This window comes from Lissotriton vulgaris, chromosome 2_1 (genome assembly GCF_964263255.1).
Source record: "Lissotriton vulgaris chromosome 2_1, aLisVul1.2, whole genome shotgun sequence".
NCBI lineage: Eukaryota > Metazoa > Chordata > Amphibia > Caudata > Salamandridae > Lissotriton > Lissotriton vulgaris.
In genome coordinates, this window is record NC_141687.1 from 1,732,031,812 (window position 1) to 1,732,046,783 (window position 14,972).

Below are 14,972 nucleotides of genomic sequence, written 5' to 3' on the forward strand. Positions count from 1 at the left end.
ACGCCGCTATGTAAATATGGTACCCTTTCAGACTGTTTTATATGTGGGTGTTGCTGTAGGCGTTCAACCACAACACCCATTGCTTTTTGACTCTGCCCCTGATTTACAAGGATCTGTATCTCTCAGGCAGTGCCACAACCTAACGCCTTCCAAAAGCAGGCATTAGATTGGAGAAACGAGGAGAAATACTTTTATTTCTCCTTGTTTTTCCATGGAAAGAGCAAAACGCATTCAACGATTGTTTATGTGCAGGAAGGTGTCCCATCTTGCGCATAAACAATCGTTAAATAATGGTGAATTGCTACTTGTATGCATGCTGTAGAATGCAGCACATATAGAAGTAGCAAATCGCCATTGGTAATGGTTTATGTGCTGTAAGGGACACCTTTTTGCACATGAACAATTGCTAAAGGCGTCTTGCTCTTTCTATGTGTGCACAGGTGTCTGTGTTTGCGCTAAGCAGTTACTTTGAGTGCCAACTTAAGGGGAAACACAGGGGTGCACAGAATTGTTGCAAATGCAGCGCATCCCTGTATTTTCTAAATGACGCAGCACTGCACTGCAAAATGTGCTGTTGCGCTGTGCCAATTCCTAGTAGATGTGCCCCATGTCTTCAAAATTACCACAGCAGATTTCACCCATGACAGCAGATTTAAGCAGTGACCGAAGGGCTTATCAACGCTTAACTGGCTATCTGAGCCAGAAAGTGTCTTACAGATGGAAGGTGTGTCCGTACCTTTGTAGTGCTGCAAGGTCTCTAATATTTAGTTTTTTTTAAAGGAGGATCTAAGTTTGAAGGTCATAACGTACCAAACATATACATTATCAAAGATGAATGCTCCTGTAAAAAGAAGGTAGATTGGTGATAGAGAGACAAGTATTTTGAAAGATATTCGCTTGAGTATCACTGTTGAGTTTTTCTTCCAAATATGGTTAAATAATGTAACATCCTACCCTCATTGTCGTAGTCACATTCAATGCCTCTTACAGTACAGTGGCTGTAAAAAAGAGCAGAAGACATAATTAATAAGACAAGAAAGTCTTTAAATTTTACACCAGATGGCTACATTGTAATCTCCATTTAAATGTAGTTGTATGACAGTAAGTTGTACATTTATTCTGCATTCTTGATTTCACTCACAGAAATTGTGCAGCACTATATATCTGCTCATCAAGGCCGGCGCTAGGCATGGGCAGTGTGGGCAGCTGCCCAGGGCCTCGCACTCAGCTCAGAGACAGGGGGCCCACTTCCCTGCGAAATGCCACACTTTCACAGATTGCCCACCTGCTCCTCTAGGGCCCCCTCCCTACACAATCACAATACATATGCGTAATCTCTCGAATCGACCTTGCTGGTCAGGTTGTGTTGGCATTCCTGGGGGTGCAGAGGTGGGGGAAGGGACAAACAGAGTGGGGAAGGCACAGCAGCCAGGCCAGCAATTATGGCTCAGTGTCAGGGGCGGGGCAGCATCTCTGTTAAGTAGTGGCCCTTCCCTTTCGGCATTAGTTGCTAGGTGACAGAAGGCCCCTTTCTTTCCAGGACCAGCCAGACACAGGTAAGGCGAGGTGGGTGAGGGGAGGAGGGAGTAGCCAGATCAACTGGCTTTTGTTAACTTTTGTATCACACATTTTTTTTATGGGAATGTGTTTTTAAATTGTAGTACAACTGCTGGTGCTAGGGCAGTGTTTTACGAAATGCCTCCTTCAAAGGCCCAGGGGAGGGCTCCCCCTTTTCCTGGTCCTCTAAGCACTAGAGCAAGCTGCAAGGTCCAGGTGTTGGGGCTCTCTTCCCTGGGCCTTGTAGCCAGTATTCCCTCTTTCCTTTCCTTTCCTTTAATTGTTCCCCTGTGAAATGAATCCAAAAAATAAAAACACTTTTGCTGGAAGGGTTGTCTTTTTTCTGACATTTCACTTCCAAAGTGCAGCCTTCGGATGGAGAGAAATAAAAGGTTCAACATTAAAAAACATAACTAAAGCAAGACAGAGTGGGTCATAAAGGGGCCAGATTGATTTTATTCACACCCAAAACACATTAGTGCCACTTTACAGAGTTTGTCATTGAAGCACTACTTTTGTTTTCTTGTCTTTCTCTGAACAGCATTGTTTTCCCCGGGTGGGGAAGTGCACCATTCCTGGATGTACTGCAATACCTGCTTGATGGGCGGATTGGAAAACAAAATGCATATCACTGCTCTGTATTCACAAATGTGGTCTTGTCTTTTTAAACCATACTGCTTACGATTTGTAAAGATATAAGCAATGGACATTAAAATGTGTCCCTTCTGGCCCTGTAGTCATGGTGTTAACTTTTCATGCAAAAGCACTCAGTGATTTCTGAGTAATAAGTGCAAAAGCGTTAAGGTAACCATGTTGTTCCTCTTTACATTTCACATACTTTTACATAATCTTACTTTCCTTATGAGTGTTTGCTTGTTCCAGGATGTTGTCACTTTTTATGTCTAGGCAGCACAGTGCCTAATTTGAATTGAGTCGCCTCCAGGTATTTATAGTGTGGCACAATTGGGTTGTAGTTGGAGGCAGTGCGAGTTTCTCTCTGTGGGACAGTATGGTGTTCAGTGGGGAGAGGATGTGGCACTATGGTCAGAGCTGCCAAATTTGGAATTAGGGCACCAGGTTCAGCCTTCATGACCAGTCCACCAGACCACTCTCCAGAGAGAGCACATTTCTATCCTAGAACTTAGAAGGCCCCGAAAGACCTTAGAAGAATGGGGTTTGAGCACCAGCAGCTGGACCATAGAGGTGGCAAGTGTGGGTTAACCTTGAAGGTCTGTCCACCACAACCCCTATTGAAGCTCAACTCGAGTCTTTTGGGCAGACCTAGGAAGCAGCACACCCTAGATCAACAGTGACTCTGTCATTGAGGTCACAGGACCCTTAAGAAGGAAAGCTCTAGGGCGGTGCGACCGATGAGATCGCACTGAGCGCTCACTTCGGGAGGGGGAGTCATGTTTGTGAGTATATTATGTTTCTAAAAGCACTTGCTGCCTACTTCCTGGTCTCCAGCAATTTTTGGCAACAATAAAAATGTCATTATAACTCCGGTGATTAATGTTCTTCCTAGAGAGAGATGGAGTTTTGTCAAGTGGAAGTTTTGACTTGTGGAAAGGTAGCACAGAGGGTTAATGTGCCTACTGCAAAGAACATGTACCATGCAGATCACTAAGTCCACATAATGTAAATAGGCCAGTGGGTTACTGCTTTTGTCAGAGCGATCCTATTGTTAGTTACAGTTTATAAGTCAAAATCCTAACATAGAACAATGAGCTATTAACTGTCATCTAGGATTTGCATGCAAACTGTAGGTATAAATTACAGTGTTATGGTTTTCCCCCAGTCTTTGATTATCCTAATGTTGCAAAAAGGGATCATTTGGACAGAAATCAATTCTGGTTATTAAAGAGAACCCCCAACCATGGTATTACGTTCTGAATCCAGAGTTCGTGTTTCTCCAGATCAATCACTATTAAACTATACTGCCTACTAGTATGATTGTCATGTGACTCCTAGTCCTTTGTCTTATGTAACATTACCTATTGTGATTTACACACGTATGATTGATTGATTGTCTCTATGTAATGTGTGATATAAACTTCTCTGACACCCTACATAGGTATCATTGGCACTGTAAATCAAATTAAATGCATCTGGGAGAGAATGGGAGAGAATGTGGTTATGGAGACTTGAGGGGTACTGTTAAAGGGTGGTAGTGAGGGAATCCGTGGCAGAGCAAGTCATTGGGGGGCACAAACATTGCCGCACAGGGCTCCAGCAGCAGTAAATGCGGCCCCTTCTACTTCCTACACCAACACCAAATCAAAAACGTTGACTTGAAAACCCCTTAAATTCGAAGCATACCTTCAAGTCAATGTATGATTTAACAGTGGTCTCAGTTGTAATAAGTCTTTTTTTATTTATGTACAATATTCATTTGTTTACAATGGTGTCTTGTAATGTTGTATTATATGTGTTGTAGTTTTGCACTTAACATAATTCTGGCAAGTAAAGAGCCCACCCACAAAAGAAAATTGTCCTAGGTCTCCTAGCATGTTCGTATGGGATACTGGTGAGAGGATTTACGTTAAAACAAATTACGAAGTATTAATGTCATCCTAAGGTAGCACAATAATGGCACCGAAAGATAAGGGAGCCTTTTGAAATTTGCAATTACATCCATGGTATGAGAGGTTTTCTATTGTGTCATTTTATATTTTGAATGATCCCGCCCCTTATTACCTCAACACGATCTCCCCCCTTTATGAGGCAGAACTGGAAGTTGTATCATGCACTCATCTGGAAACAATCAGTTAACAAGAAGTAAATAAAATACATCTTTGTAAGACCTGCATCTAGCTTTTCCATCCAATGTGACAAATGTAATCCATTTAATTCAGTTTTAAAATATATGGACTTATTTCATTTGTATATTTATCTTTTTGTCCATGTTCAGTTGCGGCCGGTAAGTTTTAGGGGGCGAACGGGACACACACACGCTCACATTCACATACCACTCACAACCAGGCGCACACACACACACACACACAACACACATTCATTCACAACACTGTTTCCCAAAGATTCATACATGCACGCACGCACCAAACAATGTAAAAAGAAAATAAATCACACTTACCTTCAGCCAGCTCTGCTTTGCCTCGGAAGTTCCAGGAGGCTTGGGACTAAGGTCAGCCAATGAGGGAAGGCAGCAGTCCTATCGTCATCACAGAGTGGGATGGGGTCAGGGAGACTACTGACCCCACCCCACTCTGTGATGAAGTGTTGCTGATTGCCGGGCGCTTCAGGGCTTAAAACTGAAGTGACCAGGTGCGAGGCAATCAGTGACGCTCCCTCGTCACTGAGGGGAGGGCCTCAGCAACCTTTGCTGAGCTGAGAAAGTCACACCCAACGGATCTGTGACTTTCTCAGCCCAGCAAAGTTCTGTTCAGGCAGCCAGGAGCCAGCGTTAAATGCGCATGTGTGTCTTCTGGCTGCTTAAACTGAAAGTGAATAGTGTCTGTCAGGCTGAATTTTGTTCAGCCTGACAGACACTGTTCCCTCGGGAAAAAAGGGGGTGAGGCGGGGCCCTTCCGCCCAAATGGACCAGCCGCGCCTGTCCATGTTACTTATACCCACATAAGGTCTCTTCAGTGATGCCAAATAAGATCAATAGTCCTGAGATGTCACTCTCTGTGATGTTACTTCTTGTGATGCTACCAAGGTCGGCTCCTCCACTAGGTTAGAAGAGTGTCGCCCCACTGCCTTCTCACAGTGCGAGAAGCAAAAACATAAAATGCAAAAGCAACCATTTTATGTTTCTGCTTCTCGCACTGCTAGAAAGCAGAAGTGTTTGGTTGGGAGCGGGCGGGCGGGTGTGCTTTAGGGCAGCGTAGGAGTGTCTTGCCCACTGCTAAGGGCGCTGACTGTTTGGTCGGAAACCAGTCATGTACACTATGGCCTTTGCATATGCCATTGCAGCGCTGTGATTGGCTTAGGTGAGGGGAGGCAGGCTGCTTGCTTCCAGAGGCAGGAACGCAGGAGATCAGGTCAGGAGCAGAGACGACGCAAGACCCGGGTAGGTATGTTTATTTTTTTTTTTTTATTAACCCGCCCTCCCCCGTGAACCCCCGCAAGACCCCCCCACACGCAAGTCATGCCAACCAAATTAGAGGGGCCTCACATCTTCCCTTTCGTCCGGGGCCCAAGAAGTTCTAGGACCGGCCATTGTTCAGAAAGGTCTCAGTGATGACCATTTAAATTGGTGGACCTACAAAGTCACTAGTTGACAAGCAGCGTACATTTGATTAAAACTCTGCTGTAATCCCAAAGGCCATTACTCTGACTACGTTGGTTTATTGGTGCAGTAATAACATGTTCCTACTGTACTATATTAGCTCACATTCCAAGTTTCACAGTTCGTAATGATCTCTTCCAGTGCAGTCTGTCAAAGATGTTGTGTCCAAAGAGTAGGCAACTACCATAGCTTACCCCAACAAGATTGACATACCCTATGCTGCCAATTCAGCTGCTCGACATGTGCTTCGAGACCAGTTCCACACACCATAGTGTTCAGGACTTAGATGTCCCCACGCTCTTCACACTAGCAGCTGCACCAACCTCACAGATTACTGCGTTTGGAGTAGGTGCTTCTAGTACAGTTTCACAGTTAAACTGCGATAAGCAGCTGCTTGCTGCAACAGCAGCAAAATAAACAGTCTTGAGCAGTGACAGAAGGACTTTAAAATCTATTGCCTGTAAATCTTTGGCCAAACTGCAAGGAGGGCACATCTTCAGAAATATAGGGCCAGTTCTACAAACCGATTTTGTGGCCACAAACACTGAAATTCACAAAATTACGGTTTTGGTACCACAATACAGCATTTTGCTATGTACCAAACCCCTTGGGAGACTTGGAAAGCCGTTACCAAATTGGAAAAGGTATTTGTTAAGTCATTCCCGATCGCAATTAGGAAAGGCATGAAAGTAAGCCATCATTCCGAACTGGGAATCACAGAAAATTGCAGCAGTTAATTGTGACGGATATTGCGGTCGTAAGACGTTGCTAAGTGTTTGACTCTTAAACCGAGATGGTAACCCAGCAAAAGGGAAAGCTGTGCCTATCAGACAGATTCCTCTTAGGGTATTCTGTTGGGCAGCCTCGGGAAGAACGGGCAGTGTTCCCGAGACCACTGACTGCTCCCCTCTAAAAGGGATTTATTTGAAAGTGTCAAAAGTCCCATTAATGAACATAGTCTGCTTTACAAAAAAAGGTTTTCCAATTGCAAATGTAAATGCAAGGATGGTGATATGCTATTACCTGCAGGCCATTAGCCCTATCCTGGAGTTCATAAATAGCGACTTACCTTCGTAGTATGCAATAGTCACATTTTTCTGTATTTGTGAACTGTTCTTTTGTACAATGGGATCTTAGGTGTGCATTTTTCAGGCTATATCCAGACAAATGGTTTGAAATGTATAGGCTCATAGGCAGTTCTGATCGGGCTTTCATATTTTTTTGTCTTTTGAACTTTGCAAAGTTTGAAAATAGGAGGGCCAGCACCAAGTAGAACATTTCTAAAACAATGTGTCCACAATGTGCATTTGAAAGCACATCTTTATTTCTAGAGCCATTGCCGCAGGAAGGTCCCAGACTTTATGGTTTCCTCAAAAGATTTCTCGAAACTCCCAGAAGGTGGAAGTTGGCAGCACAGATCTGGCTTTCCAAGCCTTCACTATGGGACTCCATGCAAAATAGAAATGGAACAGTGCATTCCTTGAATCCCTTGAGCTTCTTGTTATCATCCTGCAGCACTGCCATCAAGACCTCCAGATTGTCAATCCTTACCTTGTTATTCTGTACTGTCTCCTCATTTCTAAGACAGTTTTCTTCTTGATATCTGATGTGGTTCCCTGCAGACCTCTTAGGGTTCCAGGATTAGAATCCCTTCTGGACTTCCCTGCTTAGCCTCCACGGCTGTGTCTGTCACCTCCTTATCACTGTCTCTCTGCCTCCAAAGCCATCGTGGGAGAGAAAAAGCCAAATGGATTTTTCTTGCTTTCATTTTTGTTTCTTTGGTAGGTATGGTAAGTGTAGTACTACAGGCCTCTCTAAGTGCAGGTCTAGCCAGTTTTACCAAGGCCTCCAGAATCAGCTGTCATGCAGCAGTAATTCATTCACTCTTCCATGGGACTCTGTTAACTCAAAACGACACTCCGACTCCTCCAGTCCTGCGCCACAATGTTCTGCAACCACTGAGAGAGAGTAATGCCTGGGTCCAGTACACCTTTTGTATCTCTTAATTCTTGGTATGGGTCACTTTTAAATCCACGGGGCAGCAATGGAGGCCTTCTCCTGTACCCACTCTAGCAGTTTTCTCACCACTAGGGCCCAGGAGTGTTGTTGCCGCAATCCTGATGTCACTAGGTTCACAGAGGTTGCACTTTTCCTGTTTCCAGGGGTTAGGGGGAAGAGATTATCATGAGGTGAAATCCTCTAGGAAACCCAGGAAGTGCATCCCCACACATGGATCTCCAGTGACTTCAAGGCCGCCCCTTGGGAAAAGAGGAATCTGGCCAGCATTAGGCCACCATGTCTGCTCTGGCACTCAGCCACCCCGGGCATCAACATATTGATTTAAAGTGCATTTTGTGAAATGGGGCCTTTGAATATCTAGTATGAATGGGGGAGGCAAGAGTATATATTGTTGACATATGAACATGTGACTTGGTTCTCTCATCCCTTTGGACCTTTTTATAGGTATCTTCCCGTCAGTAAATGTTTGCACTTCGCGTTATACTTTGATTCGTTTTATAGGGGTCCATACTAGTTGTTTTATTTCGAAATAAATACATTAGATTCATACCTTTATTCAGAGCAAATATTCCAATGTTCACAAAAATGAATACTGTTACATACCCAAACATTGTCAAAGAAACATATGTGTGAGAGGGACTTAAATTGGAAATTAATATTCTAATGGTAAAAGTATATGTTGAAAGCTCGGAATTATCGAAAATACTCAGAACTCACTTTTAATTGCTTTTTCATCCATAAGTTTGCTGTGGATGGGTTGATTATTTTTTTCTGGAAAAAAGGACATGGCACAGTCCAAGCCTGCCCCCATACACTGACCATGGGCTTTTAGATATTCTCAGTATATTTTTTTAGTAAACTTGAGAGAGGCTCTCCAATGCTCGGAGTCTAGTGAAAGGCGTGCATTTTTTAGGACAAAAGTCTACTTTGTTAAAAGCATCTTGGGGACATTCAGAAAGCTTCTCTGGGAAGGCATTCTAACCATTGCATTCCATTTACTTAGTGGTTCATTTCTAACATTTTCCGACTTTTTTATTTGTTGGCTTTGTTTTAGGCTGTTCAGTGTGAGTTCATCCCAGGAATAAAGCCTTGTCACACTACCTCCCCTTGTATTCATCCAGGAGTGCTCCTTTCTGTAAACAGGCCTGTAAATCTTGTTCTTATATCACATTTGCTGTGCATTCAAAGACTGAGTTAAAATGTCAGGCTCGATTTCTGAGGGAGGTTGGTGTTCACTTTTCTTTCTCAGACTTCAAAGTTAGAGGATTTACGTGACTATCTTGCTGGATACTGGGGGTAGAAAAAGGAGTTTTTTCTAGTACACAACAGGATTTAAATGAACTGTGTAAGTATTTCAGAATTACAATAGAACAAATGAAGCACATTTGTTGTTAATTCTGAAGTGTGTTGGAATCAAATACTTTAATATGATCAAAACAAATCAATACATTATGTGACACCATTCCCACACATTATCTTTTGTGAGTTGTATAGTTTTACTAGCAGCCCGTCCCGACGTTGCCCGGGAGCAATTAGGCTTCAGGGCCACCTCCCGCCCCGCTTTTGTAACCTGCAGACGTCACTTTTTCCTCCTGTAATTTACTTTGCTTCAGGGCCCCCGCCCGCTCCACTTTCGTAACCTACGCACGTCACTTTTTCCTCATGCACACGTCATCCACCCCCTTCCCTCCACTCCACCCAAGGGACGCAGGTGTCCCGTCCCCCGCCCGGCCACACATCACTTTTTCCTCCTGTAATGCACCGTTTGTCTGACATTTGTAGTGCACCGTTTGCCTCCTCTTCTTGTCCTCAGGCTTCCCCGACCGCCGCCCGCCCGTCCCGGCACGTCCCGTCCCCCGCCTGCCCCGACCCCTGCCTGCCCCTACATGAGTGCCCTAACCTCCGCCGGCGCTGCTCCCGCCTGTCCGCTCGCACCACCGCTCCTCCCCTGCTCCATGTCCGCCGCTCCTCCTCCGCCGCCGGTCCTCTGCTCCTGACGTCACTGCTCCTCCCCCGCGCCATGTCCGCCGCTCCTTGGACGCCGCTCCTCCCTGTGCTCCTAACGTGACCACGCACGTCGCGGCCGGCGCTACTTTTGAGGGACTACTTTTTTAAATAACGTTTATTTTTTAAATTTATGTAGCCTATAACCATCTACACACCCTGCCGATTTCAACGGTGTATCGGGTGTGTAGATTGGCGCAGGGGTTCCCGAGTTTACCTGCCTCAAAGCCCTAAAGTTTCTGCTTTATTATAGTAGTATAGATTAGTAAAACTGTATGTGTGTGCACTGTTATGGCCATTTCAATTGAAAAAGTGTTGTATGTAATGGCAGTGTACTACCACCCCATGCATACTCCACTCTTTTCTACTCTGCACCACTGCCCTTTATGTCACTTAATTCTACGCCTCTCTACTCTACTCCACTCTATCCTATGCCAATGCACCCTATGCCACTCTACTCTACACCACTGCACTTTTCATCACTCCAGCCTAGGCAACTCCACTCTACTCAGCCCAACTCAACTCTACGCTTCTCTCCAAGACTGCACTCTTTGCCACTGCACTCTACTCTATGCTGCTCCACTCTATGCCAACTCACTGTACACTCTACGCTTCTCTGCACCACTGCACTCCATGCCACTGCACTCTACTCCACCTTACTCTATGCCATTACACTCTACATCACTTTACTCTACTCCATTACACTTTACGCCACTATACTCTACACCACTGTACTCTACCCTGCACCACTCTCTGCCACTTCATTCTACTCTGAAACAATCTACTCTGTGCCACTGCACACTATGCCACTCTAGTCTACGCAACTGCCCTCTATGCTCTACACCACTGCAGTCTACTCTGGCCCACTGCTCTCTATACCACTCTACTCTACACCAATACACTCTATCCCACTTCACTCTATGACACTCTACTCTGCAGCACCGCACTCTCCACCACTAATCTCTGAACCATTCTACTCAGCACAATGGCACTCTATGTCAATGCACTCTATGCCATTGTACTCTTCAACACTGCACTCTATGGCACTGCACTCCTGATCTCTTCACTCTGCAACACTCTACACCACTACACTCTCTGCTACTCTATGCCACTCTAATTTACACTGTGTCCCTGCACTCTACACTGCTGTACTCACTACAGTCTGATCCACTTTATTATTTTGTCTGTATTTGTCTACTTTGTTTGATGTTTCCCCCTTCCTATGCTCCACCATGTGTGTGGCTACACCAGGGTGTGTTGTAAGCAGACCCGATGATGAAGCATGTCACACACAATTTTGTATGTGAGTGAGGGCACTTTTTACTAACTCTGTGTGTGTCCCTGCATGCTTTATCTAATTATTTGTCCCTCTCTACCCCTCTTAGTGTGTCCACTTTATTATGCACCACTCCACTCTGCACCACTGCAACTCTTTGCCACTGCACTCAACTGTGCACCACTCTAATCTGCACCACTGCATTCTATGCCGCTGAATTCTATGCCACTGCACGCTATCTGACTGCGCTCTATTCCACTATTCTTATTAAATTGCATTGGCTACCGATGAAGCAAAGAGCCATCTTCAGAGGCCTCTGCATCATGCATAAAGCCCTGTATGGCCAGGCCCCTGCCTACATTAACGAGCGCTTTCACATCTATACGCCGAGACGTATTCTGCTGTCTTCGGAGGCGGGTCTTTTAGTCCCCCCTCGGTTTCTACTCGCCTCCAAGGAAGGCAGAGCCTGTTCGACTCTTCTTCCACACGTCTGGAATAACTTGCCGGAACATCTGCGCAAGAAACAATTTCTTTTGAAATGTGGGAAACTTCTTAAAACTATCCTAATTAGAGAGCCAATAGAATAACTCCTTTTCTTCTCTGATGTCTTTGCACGGTACTAGGATGCTACCTTCCTCTCTGAACTCAAAGAGACCAGTCGGTGAACCTGCCCTATATAAAAACCCTATAATATAACATATACTCTGCAACACTCTATGCCAATGCACTCTACACCAGTCCACTCTAAGCCACTCCATGTCACTGCACTCTACTCAATGAACCACTGCACTCTACTCTGACCCACTGTACTCAGAACCACTGCACTCAACACCACTCTACTCAACACAAGTGTGCTCTAATCCATCCGCACTCAATGCCACTCTACTCCATTACACTCTAAAACACTCTACTCTGCACTACTGCATACCAAGCCAATGCACACTATGCTAATGCACTTTACGCTGTTCTACTCTGCAGTACTGTACTCTATGCCACTACACTATACGGCACATCACTCTACTCTGCACCACTGTGAGCCACTCCACTCTACACCACTCTACACCACTGCACTCTATGGCACTATATTCCACTCTGCACCACTCCACGGCACTGCACTCTATGCGACTCTACTCTACTCTGCACCACTGCACTTTACACAACTGTACCCCATACCACTGTACTCTAACCCCTCTACTATGTGCCACTGCACTCTACTATGCGACACTCTCATCTATGCCGTTGCATTCTGTGATGCTGCATTGTACGCCACTGAATTCTAGGCCTCTGCGCTCTTTGCTACTGCATTATATGCCAAAGCTCTCTACACCAGTTCACTCTACACTATGCCACTCTATACAACTCCACTCTATGCCACTCTACACAACTCCACTCTATGCCACTCCACTCCACACCACTTTATTCCACTCTTCGCAGTTCCACTCTACGACACTCTATGCCCCTCTCTTCTATTTCACAATCTTTTAGCCATGCTGAACAGCAGCCACGCTGGTGTACAACATGGCTAAAACTCATTGCCAAAGCACATAGTTCTGGCATTGGCGAGTCTTATTGGCTTTGCCAATGCTTGTTTGTTTTACTTGCTGCTAGCATTACTTGTATGTTACAACAAAGGAGATTATGCTAGTATGTAGGTGTAAAAATTTAAAAAGATTCACTTTCCCTAAATACATGTAGTTTTCTTTTACATAATGTCAGCACAGAGGCATTGCAGTGCCTTACATGAGAGCCAGTTACATTACACAAGGTCAGATTAATGTTGTGAGGCATGGGGAGATTAAGTGATTTTTAGCAGTTTTTGGAGCAACTGAGCCCCAGATCACGTGGGAGTAATGGCCCAAGAGGCACGTTGTGTTCATCGAGTGCTAGGCTGGTGGAAGAAAACTTTCTCTTGCAAAAGGTTTCCAGCCTCTTGGTTCCCTATTCGGTTGAGTGAAAGGGAATGCACGTTAGTTCTGGAAGTGGAGGCCTGGACCACCAAGCTCTTGGAATTGGAGTGCTGAGTAAGGAAACTGGGGTCTCCTGTTGCAGGGCGGTGGCAGCAGGCAATCATCCTATGCACAGCAGCCCCTGGACAAGGCTTGGGCTAGATCTCAAAGAGGACATCGGTGAGGACTTCATTAAAGGGGAGCAAGAATTCAGAGGGGGTGGTACCCAGTTGAACCACCTCTGTCAACACGTACGTCTTGACTGCTACAGAGTGCAACAGTAGGTCCAAGCTCTCAGTCGCCCAACGCAACACCAAAGAAAAAGAGGCCCCCTCCTACGTAGCCACAGTAGGAAGGGAGTCCAGTCAGTGTCAGGTGAGATGTCTAACTCACTCGGATATGCCAAATCCTCATATCAGGTGTTCTCTGTATCATCCAATGATGGCAATATTCATCAGGGTCGCCTTAGCCCTGTCACAGACAAAAGCCTTGGCTCCAAACCAAAGAGCATGGCTCCAGATGGTGCCAGAACCAGCTTCTCGCGACGCCGGTCCTGCTCTGTATTGGGTTGAGGATGATGGACATGACATCATTGATACACATCAATGCTTCTGGGGGCATTGGCATGGGAGTGGGTGCCAGAGAAGGTCTTAGTCTTACTGGCATTACCTTACTGTACCCAGCACCGGATCCTTGCGGCCCGACTGGTGCCGAGGGCATACCCGCCAGTTAGAATCCAGTAGGGGCCACTCTCGAACCCATGGGGCCCAAAGGTGCTCCAGAGAGCTCAGGCCATCCAAAAAAAAGGTGCAAGGCCTCATAGCTCTCACGTGGCTGGGTGTGGGTAGCATCTACTCTGGGAAAATCAGAGAAGTGAAGAGGTGCGGGGCTCCCTCGTCTTGTCCGAAGATTTGTACAGAAGCAGGGAAGCAGAGTACCTCTTTCACTTCCTAGACTTTTTCTTCTGCTTCCAAATTTCATCCTCTGTGAATTCACCTCCTCCTTTTTAACTGCCCCACCTCATAACTGGCTTGCTTTACAGAACAGCTTTTTCAGCATGCCACCATAATCCTGCCTTCCCAAAGCCAAACATTACTACAGCCACAAATACTACTGTAAAAATGTGTTATTTGTACCTAAGAACACCAGTGCCGCGGGAGACCTACTATGTGCCTGGAAAAACCCATAAAGCCGCTGCTACAGACCTGACAGGTGAAATGAATTTATGCTATGCACAAGAGTGCCTTGCCATAACTACTGTATGCTCAACAGACAATCTGAATGCAGTGTCATAAAGCAAAATGATGCCTTCCCCCTACAGAATGTGGTGTGGGACTCGCTGTTCTCATATCTCACGGATATTCTGAGGCCTTGGTTTGAAATGGAGCCCCTGAATTGTGGGTCTGCATAGACCCTTGCCTGCAAATGCCTCTCACCCAGACAGCAGATACATAGAAGTAGTGACTCACCACTTAAAATAGCTAAACATTATTCAGTAATCTGTTTAGCACGCTGATTCAGTTTCCGTCATACTTCAGGTTTTCGGTGTGGGTGGCATATCCAACACTTTGACAGGAAGGGAGTGTAAGGTATAACCGTGTGTTAGACCTGGCATCCTTGGCGTGGTTTCCCTTGACTTTTTGCCTCTACCTCCTGTATTTTTGACACTGTGCTGGATTTTGTTTTTGCTGGTTTAGCAGCTTTGGGCACTTTGCCACTGTTGATCAGTGCCAAAGTGCAAGTGCTCCCTGGTTACATTATTACTGTGATTGGTTATCCATGATTGGCATATTTGTTTTACCTGTAAGGTCCCTAGTAAAGGGCAACGAGTGTGCCAGGGCTATTAATTCAAATGCTACTAGTGGGCCTGCAGCACTGATTGTGCCACCCACCTGAGTAGCCCTAATATGGTGTCTCA

General features: G+C 45.4%; 1 protein-coding gene across 1 annotated transcript in view; it reads right to left on the reverse strand.

The window, feature by feature from the left end:
* Nucleotides 1-14,972, reverse strand: part of LOC147733205 (uncharacterized) — a 618,178-nt gene that overhangs the window by 272,102 nt on the left and 331,104 nt on the right. Inside the window, exon 27 of the mRNA XM_086957739.1 lies at nucleotides 955-998. Coding sequence (XP_086813865.1) covers nucleotides 955-998 — 44 coding nt within the window. The remainder of the gene's footprint in view (nucleotides 1-954; nucleotides 999-14,972) is intronic.